General features: G+C 45.1%; 1 protein-coding gene across 1 annotated transcript; it reads left to right on the forward strand.

Annotated features, from left to right (window-relative positions):
- Positions 1-6,343: 6,343 nt before the first annotated feature.
- On the forward strand, positions 6,344-7,648 carry GLAREA_03682 (uncharacterized protein; the record flags this gene model as incomplete). The annotated part of the gene is made up of 1 exon (XM_008083935.1): positions 6,344-7,648. One exon carries the CDS (start codon positions 6,344-6,346, stop codon positions 7,646-7,648), a length of 1,305 nt encoding a protein of 434 aa, XP_008082126.1.
- Positions 7,649-10,504: the final 2,856 nt, after the last annotated feature.

Consider the following 10,504-nt stretch of genomic DNA (forward strand, 5'->3'; position numbering starts at 1 on the left):
AGGACAATTTTGAGCGTCGAAGGGTAAATTTATACTTCAAAATAGAAAATTTCCAACCTATTCTTTGTGGGCCTAGCAACGTCCAATGAGAACCTCCGTGCTAGCGAATTTGAATATTTGACAGTGGTTTAATGGAATGAATGTGTACCCAGCGCAAGAGGATGCCTTTCATACAAGGCAGCAGTCGCGCATGGGAGAGCGGCAGCCACCTCCTACTATAGCGGCACCGTACTACCCCCCTTCAGTAGAAGATTGTTGAAGCAGAGAAGAAGACTGTGGCTGTTGAATAAGAGCTCGTGTGAACGTCGTTGACAAGTTCATCCGTGGCATAGAGCCCCCATGCCATTACGCGTAGTATACTGAGCAGTCTGTCATCCATACCCTTGAGGAGTACCGAAGAAGTAGCCCACCTCCCAAGAAGACAGTGTAGGTCAGCGAAGGTGTCGATGGAGCGGTAATGGACTAGAAAACTTGTGTATGCAATGAGAACCTCAACTGAAGCCAGAGGTGTTTGGCCAGGTCAAGACCCCAAGTAGAGTCGCGCGGGGAACCATTTGAGAGCTGAAGATTGTTGGCATAACAAGCTAACACCATCAAGAAACCAGGTTCCCTCAAACGCGGTACATATTTCCATCCTCCATCCGAAACTTCCCAAGTACGATATGAATGAACCTCGAGACACACGCCCTTACCAGCGTATAGCGAATAGAAAACAAAGCACTCTCATGGTCGAGAAGCAAATGATGACCTAAATGCCGAGATCGACCACGACCAGGTCTGCGATGGTGTTTTCAGAGCCTATCCTCGTAGGATATATCATGGCGCCATCGCCAGCCGCCGGCGTATGTTCAACGAAGGATTCCGTGTGGCGACAAGGCAGTGGGCTCCTACGAGCGGGCTTCTGCTCGACTTGGAACATATCCTTGTCCAACTACAGCAGAGCTCACTGCTGACGAAACGAACGATGCTCCGTGGTGGATTGTATACATAGGACAATAAAGCAGAAACCTCAGCAATGACGCCTAAGGGGATGGGGAGCAGCGTCCTCTAGCAGCCCTACCCGGCGAAGACCAAAGCATCGCCGCTACGAGGTCATCGACGACGACATGACAAATCAAAGGGCGATTCTAGCGAGCATGAAAACAAATAATGGAGAGGGAAAACGAATGAAGAGCAATGGCTACTGAGCTCTGCAGCAGGTGATGCTGTTATGGTCGTCAAGTTTCGTTGAACATGTTTGACTTGAAAGCAATCTGTGGCAGACTCTAAAAGCTTGCTCCAAACAAGAATCTATTGTGGCGCGTCTCGAAGAGAAATTTCTCTATGGGAAGAACAAATTAACACAATCTCAAACGAAGGGACAGAGGCTTCTACTCTACCCGGAGGCAGATCATAGGACTATGTGACTTTTTGGAAATGATTACGACTTGCTACATCAAATTGCAACGCGGGTTCCTCGAACGACAATGAGGCGACGTTCCTATCCCAAAGAGCCCTCGGAAAGAAACAACAAAAGGTGAGAGTAGTATGAATCCAAGAAAGGCATGGTGAGAACAACATCTATTTTGTCTCGTATGCTAAGTAAAGTTCTACTTAGAACGGAGCTCGAGAGGATTTTAAATGAAGATGAAATACAATGGAAATAAACATTGATCCTGGATTTCTTGGAACTTGAATCCAAATGTTGCAGTTTCGCGTTCCGCTTCAGGGGCGCCACTTCCCCAAACCCGAAGGAAAATCAAAACAAGCCCAACTTGCTGTGGACCGTCACAGATATCATCGCGGTACCTCAGCAGTTTAGCTATGGTTCGTCAATGATAGAAGCATCTTGTTGTAATATTTGTAGTATAGATTCTACACTTATAGATTCTACACTTCAAAATGCGGGGCTCTCGAAGTTTGCGTTACTCTCGAATGCCGTGAAAGGCTCCCTCAGGTGGTTTGAAGCAAACTAATAGCTCTGTGTGTACATCATACGATGAAGAGTAGACCTCGAACTCGCAAGTGCGTAGTTGCGAAGTATGGCCAGTCCTTTTCAAATAACAGTTGGACATTGCACCCGTACAAGAGTAATTGTGGGGATCCGCATTTGGCAGACTCTCATCAATGCTGGACGTCTATCCTTGAAACGAATATCAGCTAGAGCCATTGGCACAGAGGAACCTTCTCAACCATGCTCTTCATAGGGTGTTGAGCAAGGCTCGGAAGAAGTAACCTCGCGGTGGACAATACAAGTGTTTGTCGGGGCACGATATCTACGCAAAGTAATTGACGAAATATTTGATATTTTGTCAACTGCCTTGCCGTAGATATGGAATTTCGGCTAGTCTAGAACTGTCTAGGCAAGAGCACCTGCTACGCTCAATTTGACGCACCTAGATACCTTAGGTAGGTAGTAGAAAGAAACTGCCACTTATCTTGTCCACCGGGAGGTGACGTGACTCCGGAGTGAGACTCGCGGAAGGTGGTCAGTGCTTCCTCACAACCCAACCCTTGAGGTGGGCATTTGAGCGGCGCGGTACGACACGCCGAATCGAGTCGCGTGGACCCAACTGGAGCCATATTTTCTCCAGGTACAAGCAGATGGCGCATTACACATACGGCCTAAGATTATCCTCCCGATTATGTTGCTTTGCAAGGGGATTTCCCTATTTCGCCCCAAGTGTCTTCCCTCGATGTTGCAGCATTCTCGCTAAGTAAGGTGGGTGTTGAGCCAGATTTTCGTCCAGAGACGTGCTTTCCATCATCAATCCACTGTACCTAGAAGCCTGGATCCTCGTCTGGTGTCCCTTATGAAGATGCTGGATGTCTTCCAGGGTGGTTGTCCGTTGTGTTCTCTGAGTAGGCCCACAAGTGGTTTTTCAGTGACAGTGACGGGCGCGCGATTTGCTGATCTCAGGGCAATGACCTGTTCTCTCTTGTTCCTCGGGTTCAGTTTTTCGAGTGCATTGTGGCATCAGGTGATTCCCAGTGCTCGTGAAGGTCCGCGTCAAGACGATCTGCTCAATCGTTAGCTACAGGAAGTTCATGACTGGGGAAGTGAGTGGTGAGGTTCTCGCCTTCTGAACGACTGGCCGTCCTCGCAATAGTCTTGTATCGGAATGGCCAACGCGAAGGGTTGTAGCGACCGACTTGTCCATGGATGAGGAGCTTCTGCGATCGACTTTTGTGAATCCAGGAGTTCCAGGGTTTTCTTCCTTCAAGGCCATATCTTTAGGTTGAACAGCATGATGGCTATTCCATGCCTCGATGTGCTAGAAGAAGAAAATGCATGGTATCTTCATGTGTGGTGGGATAGTTGTGGTGGAAAGGAAGGGAGTTAGAACGTTGTGACTGGAAGTTGTAAATAATGTAAAATAAATTAGGAGTGGCGTTAGCAGAGAACTCCCGTCCTGCGACTACACCTCGGGTACCTGGCTTGGTTATCCTCAGAACAATCGCCGATGTGGACCCGTACATCCCTTTCAAAAAAACCAGCCTGATATCAGATAACTTGTTGACTTCACTGTAGTCGTTTGTTACTGAATTAATAGCCTTTTGTTTTACTTCCAGTGCCAACAGAAGTATCTACTTCATTCAATAGTAGGTCTCTTTCATTATGCAGCTCGCCTGCCAGGGTTTCTTTTGTTTCAGAGACACGCCAGGCTTCCTGCACCATATCCTCCAACAGAAATTCTTCAAGTAACTGCATTGCATAGTAGGCCATTTGAAATGCTCACCCACACTGCAGCTGATTTCAGCACTCGAATTTCGTCAGCTCCATAGGTGGGGTGCAACTTTGACGGCGCGACGCATCGCGCCTGCCGCTCCGTACACTCGAGCCTTCGAAGAGCCTGGATATCACGAGTCGCCCATCCTTGGACAATGTTCCAATACACCTAGCCGTTTGCGAAGCATTGGTTTTAGGAACGCAATTCTGGAGGCGACATAATACAGAGGCATGCGAGTACAAGTTAGATTCCTTGTGAGATAGATTCCTCTTGAGCGGCACCCTGCTAATTGGATCGTTGTACAGAGCTTTGATGCTACCCTTTTAACAGAGGTTGATACTCACGTGCACGAATATTGAGCAGATCAACTATATTCTGTTAACGGAGACTCCTTCTTCAATCCTCAAGGGATGGTTCGCCCGTGGCAACGAAACTCAACTTAAGAGCGCTATAGCTCTCCCAGCAATGATGTATCATTTACATAATCCGAGAACCGGCCCTCTACTCTGCTAAAACGAGATATACACTACGCACGCCTGCTCACCACAACTTGGTCCAGCTACCTCAATTAATCCTAAAGTCTTATCAAGGCATTTGGCTACCTACTGCCCTTACCATACCCACGCAACCCAGATGTTGGCTGTCGCGGCATCCTCCTTCGATTGCGGTTGTATCGTGGTCACATTGATAGAAGAGCAAGAGAGCTGATCAGGAACTCTGTAGGTGGATTGATATATGTTCTTGGGAATCTAATAGAGACTCACGCTTATCGTGGGACTGAGTAACATGCCTCAGAAAGGGAACATCGTTAACTGAACCCAACACTCTGCTGGACTGGGTATCAATATACACTCGAGAAGTTCCCGTGCCTGCGGAAGATAGCTAAAGGCGTATCCGGCTCATTTTACTACCTCAGCCCTAAAAGAGCGTCCCAGGGTCATTTCGTTCACGGATCGAATTGTGGCTTTTCTGCGGATGCTTGATCGACTCGGCAACACCTTCAGGGAGTTGGCTTTCGAGTAGCACTGTAGTCTAGTCCCGCACTTTACCGCACATTGTTCATGGGGGCCGATAAACCGGACAAATCACTTCTTAGGGTTCATTGATTAAGCAACTAACCCTTAGGTTCATTGCGCTTGTGCCGATAGTTGAGATTTTCACATTGCCTCCACACCTTGGTTGAACAGAAGTATCAACTATCTATCTGCCGCACGACTTTGTATGTCCCTGATTATGGAAAAGCCAATTTTCAGAGACTTGACTTCTATTCATTAGGGCTTGAACAGCTTTTTGAATGCCCGTAGCATTGATGCCCTGGCTACGTTATGCATAGTTGATAGGCTGGGTCTACACATAAATCGAGGTATAATAAACCTTTTTCTAGGTCGCTTATTTAAAAGGGGTAAGAGGTCTGCAAGTCTTTAGTAAGGAATCATACTTCTGGGAGCGTATACATGCACCATACACAGACTAATACCATATGCACAAACTAAATCACAATTTGACCAAGGGTATACCAATACCAACAATCTTGCGCCATGTAAAATCACTCACTTCTTGAAGTTCCATCTCTGATGTATGCTCGGATTTAGCAGTATCCTAGCGAGAAAGACAAGTACAATTGCGTTTAGATTACTCTGGATCACAGCATACGTTTCAGCATAGGTAGGCGCTTTAGTTTTCGAAATCTGAAGATAGGGTCTTCATTGTCTTTGTTGTAGGCAATAATAATCAAGATGAAAGGAGTTGTGCCATTGTGATCGAATTACTGTTCTGTTTAGATGACGACTGTTTTCCTCCGCCGCGAGGCAGTGTTAGATGGTTAGACCACCCATAGGTCACATTGAATAGCTTCTCATTTCCTTACATATTCTCTTGCCACAAGTTCTTCCTAGAAAAAGGTAGCTTGATCAGGTCGCTCTTCAGTGTTAGGCGATATCCCCTGTTACCTAATTATGCTTTACTACTATTATAATTCAAGGCTTCTCTAGAGTGGTTCTTGTTTCCATACTAGTTTGGGCAGGATTCCAAGCACTTCAGATATTTGAAGAAGCATTTTCTGACCTTAGAGTGTCTGTAGCTAACAGTTACGCATCGTAGCCTTTCTGGGTATCAGGATTAACCTTCTGGATAATAGATGCTGTACAACAATGATGTAACTAAATAAGATGGTACTCCAACAAGAAAAGTAGAATCGTTAACCGGTTACCATTGTAGTACCCAGTAAGTTCCGCTAGCCGCTAAAGCTTGGTAGCTAATGAGAACAGTCTTGTTAGCAGGGTCAGAACTCGTGGAGGTTAACTTCAAATCCTTTTCTATTCGAGAATAGATTGCACTGTCATCTTACCCAAATCCAAACGTGTGCCGGTCTTGCCAGAGTCTTTTCCAATTTGGTTGTATTTCCCTGCCTTAGGAAACAAGCTGCGTTATGCAGAATGCCAGTGATTCACTATTCTAACAAGCGAGATTCGAAGCTGATATTGAAAACAACGCTTTCCAGAACAACGCTTTCGAAGTCGGGCACGACAGCACTTGTTCGGCGCTCAAAATCTTCCACAACAGTGAGGTGGGATCAAAAGAAAAGAGGAGGTGTACCCAGCCGGCTCGAATACCAAGAAACCCTCGAACAAACCATGGATTCGCGCAATCCCGCAGAGCAGGAGGCGTCCACAAACGCTCAAAAACCCGCCACAACCGTTCTGCAAGAGTATCTTAAGGAGGAGAATCAAAGAGGCCAGCAAGATCTTTCTCTGTTCCCAGAGGGGTATGACCGAAGCTCGTTCAACGGTACACCTCGATCAACCTGGCCTCAGATGTTCTTTCTAGCAAACTCACCGGCGTATCTTCAGCAGGGCCTAGAGAAGAAGGATCAGACTCCGATGACGGGACAGCAGGATCAGTCCAGCTTGAATAGACCGCTCGAATCGCGCAGCCTCTTCACATCAAATCCCTACCTTTCGCCGTACACTTATCAATACAGCAACCCTCAGATTAGAGAGGATATAACCCGAGAGGAGCAATCTCTGGCGATCACAGATCAAATGCGAACAGGTAACAATGGTTGGGAGGGCGAGGGCAATGGACGACAGGATCTTCTGCCGTATGGGCACTCACCATACCCGCGGTATCCAGACGCCTTCTCACAGGTCTTCACGAATAACCTAAACAACGTGGAAAGCAGTCGTGAACCGCTCTACAGAGCAGATGAAGCCAGTGAAGCTCACGAATACACCGATCACGGTCTAGCGACTGTACCTTCAGCGTTCTCTACGCCCCGCAAAGCCTCCAGTGAAGCTGCTACCCTCGATCACTCCCCCGCCAGCCCGAACAGACCGGTCCCTAATACTTACAAGCGCGTAAACATCCTCGAATCGGAAATGGTTCAAATTAGACCCAGCTACAAGCGACAGTTCGCCATCGGATCCACAAAACAACGCACATTGAGACTTACGGTAGATGAGCACATGGCCCTCCTGGATCTCCGTGGAGGAATGACGAGAGTTGGATCTACGAGACCTCGAGCGGTGAAAGGACTTCCGGAAGGCTATGTAGAGCTGGAGAAGGAGAGAAGAACTGCAAAGGAACGAATGCGATCAATGACTGCAGGAAGCGCGAGCACCGGTGCCGACATGTATACGATGGGCTCATTCGCTGATAACACACCAACTACTCCTAAGTTTGATTCCGCCAGCACTAGTCAAATGAGGTATGGGCTTCGTTCTTATCCCGCTACTATGCCAGCCCCTTCCCCGTTCGATCATTCCGAATCTGCGAGCGCTAGTACCCAGAGCTACATATTTCAGAATCACATTGCCAGTATGGCTTCTCACCCCGAGTTTGCTTTGCCTGTGCAACCACACAATAAAATTGGACCCGACACCGCATCTGGCATTGATAGTTTTGGCGACGAACCGGCGGTTAACGAACAAGAGCTCTGATCTATATTGGAAAGCTGTGATAGGGGCAACTGTGGTCAGAGAGTGCTAGATGGAGGGGAATCTGGACGCATTGGTTGAAGGTCGCAGATACTTGCATAGCGGTTTATGCCAATCAATCAACGGCACGGTGGAGTTTGCAAGATACCCAGAGTTTCAATTTCAAAATTGGCATATCAGATTAGAAGATGCTGGGCAGAGGGTCCTGAGTTGATTGCAAGTGATAGTTGTCACAGTGACTATTTGAATTATTTACGGTTTCATTGGCAGATGGCGCTTTGGAACTCTGGACGGAAGATAAAATAAGATTCAACACCATAGACAGCAATAAATAGATAAAACTTTCTCTTTGTTTCAATGCTACTTGTGGTCTGCGTACCACGAGAAATTGGTGACGTCTCCACCCCTACATCTTTCCCATTTCTATACAGTACATCTTGAGCGTTGAAAGAGCTGTATTTCTCTATGTATATGATACTGGTTCGCGGTGGGCAGAGTAAGTCACAGTGCAAAGCCCATAGATTATCATGTTTGATGTTATCGGATACCCTAGGTGAGCTAAGCGAGGTTCTCCTGACATCAAGAATTTGAGGAATTACTTGATAATGTGTCCACTTCAGCCAAATTATAGAGTGTTTCTACTATCAGTTGTACTTTAAACCGTGGACTCCAAGCGCTGAGAAACATGAATTGAAGCTTGTATGTAGAAGTACCTAATTAAGCAAACGACCAACAGATCAAGCATAAACCCACCAAACTCGAGTCGATTGTTTAGAACCTTCTTAATTTGACACCGCTAGATCCGTAGCCGGTCCGAAAGGGCTTCAACCAGTCAGTCTAATTTTCGTGGAAGGTTCTTCGTCCAGGACATGGGACTGCATTGAATTTAAGAGCAAGAAGAATAATAAGTTCAAAGGCTTGCTATTTCGGAGTTTAGTCACTCGATCGCTTGCCATTCTTGCGTATCATTGTGCGTACTACTCTATAGCTCCGAAAATGGACAATTATGAGCATGTTGCCCGGAACAATCCAGAATTAGAAAAAAATACACTATTGTAAGCTGCGAGGAAGTGAGGCTGGTTGAGCACAATGCTACCAACCCCTGTCGTCAAGTTGGCATCGAGACGAGAAGAATGGCTGGGAGCCTTTAGCACAAGTTTGCTCGGGTATTGGCCTTCCATAAACGAGTGTTGACTTTCGCTTCGACATGAAGCCGTAACCGTAAACACCGCAATGCACCTCCGAGCACTTGCTTGAAAAGCTCGAATCGCAAAGGCTCAACCGATACTTCAGTGTCAATTGTCTTTATATAGCTCGTTTACCTCCTACTAGCCTTCATTACCTGCGCAAAGTCGACTTTTTAGCTCTGTCAACGGCTTCGCCGCCGCATCCCCAGGTCTGATTTGGCTTGCCTTCCACGGTACGGCAATAACATCGCATACTTCTTGTTGAACAGAACTCATACCACATAGACTTACTTATGTACTCTGTCTGCTTACAAGCGTCTGTCTTCACTTGTTTCACTTGTTGGTCCACAGGCTCCACTTTTAAAGTAAACTCTTTAAAAGAGAACAGATGTAGGAAGTTACCGTGGAATCCCTCTTATTCGCCCGCGATACGCGCTTATAAGACATTGTATCGTTCTTAGACAATAGCTTAAGTTTTAATCTTATATTTAGTAGGTACTATTCTTTAATAACGTATAACAAAAATGTCATTAGATCTAGACTATATATCTACTAACTAGGCCTCTGTTTTAAGTTCTTTAGATTCTTTATAGATTTATTTAAATTTCTAGGCTAAGCGGCCGTTTAGAGAAGAGTATATTAATAGTTATTTATAAGGTTAAAGATTTCTCTATATCTCGGCGTAGTATAGACTATTTAGATACGGTTATATTATCGCTATTTATTAGAAGTCTCTACGATCTAGTATATAGAGGTCTTCTTAGTATTATAGTAACCGGTATACTTAGTTCTTATACTACTAGTCGCTTTACTACCTTTATCTAAATACTATAGGCGAGGTTAATAATATTATACTAAACTCTTTAAAGTAAATTTTATCCTTTTATCTAGAAATAGTTAAGCGAATAAACTATTCTTTAAATATTTAGTCTTATAAGCAATAGATAACAAGATACTCTAGATATAAATATAGTATTAGAGAGACTAAATCTCTCTAATACTACTAAGATTATTAATTCTTAGTATTAGTTTAAGAACGTTATACTATTTCGCTTCTCCTAATAGTATTTAGAATACTATATAGTTTCTAATAACTAAAACACCTTAGGAACGTTTAGTTCTAAGACTTAATAAAGAAAACCTATACCTACTAGAAGCGAGAAATTATATAGTATTTAATAGAGAAAAGGGAAGGAGGTTAGACTCTAACGAGTTAACTTATATTACTCTAAATCTTAGAATAGTTAGGCGTATTGTTTACGTAATAGATTTAAATGTTAAGTTTGCCCTTAGCCACTCAACGACCCTTTGATGCCTATTCTCTACTGCCCAAGATAGCGGGGTTCGACCACTAGAGTCTATAGAGTTTATATCCACACCTTCCTGCTTAACTAGTAGCTTAACAACCTCAAGGTGCCCGTTACCTGCAGCCCACCATAGCGATGTCCGGCCATTACAGTCTTTTGAGTCTAAGTTAACACCTTCCTGATAAATTAATAGCCTAACGGTCTCTAGTTTCCCATTTCTTGCAGCTGCCCATAGCGGCGTCCGGCCTTTAGAGTCTTTAGAATCTATATCGACGCCTTCCTTTTCGATTAGTAGCTTAATAATCTCGATATATCCACTTCCCGCAGCCCACGATAGCGGCGTCCGACCTTCAGAGTCCTTCGAA

Source organism: Glarea lozoyensis, assembly GCF_000409485.1.
Source record: "Glarea lozoyensis ATCC 20868 chromosome Unknown GLAREA2, whole genome shotgun sequence".
Lineage (NCBI taxonomy): Eukaryota > Fungi > Ascomycota > Leotiomycetes > Helotiales > Helotiaceae > Glarea > Glarea lozoyensis.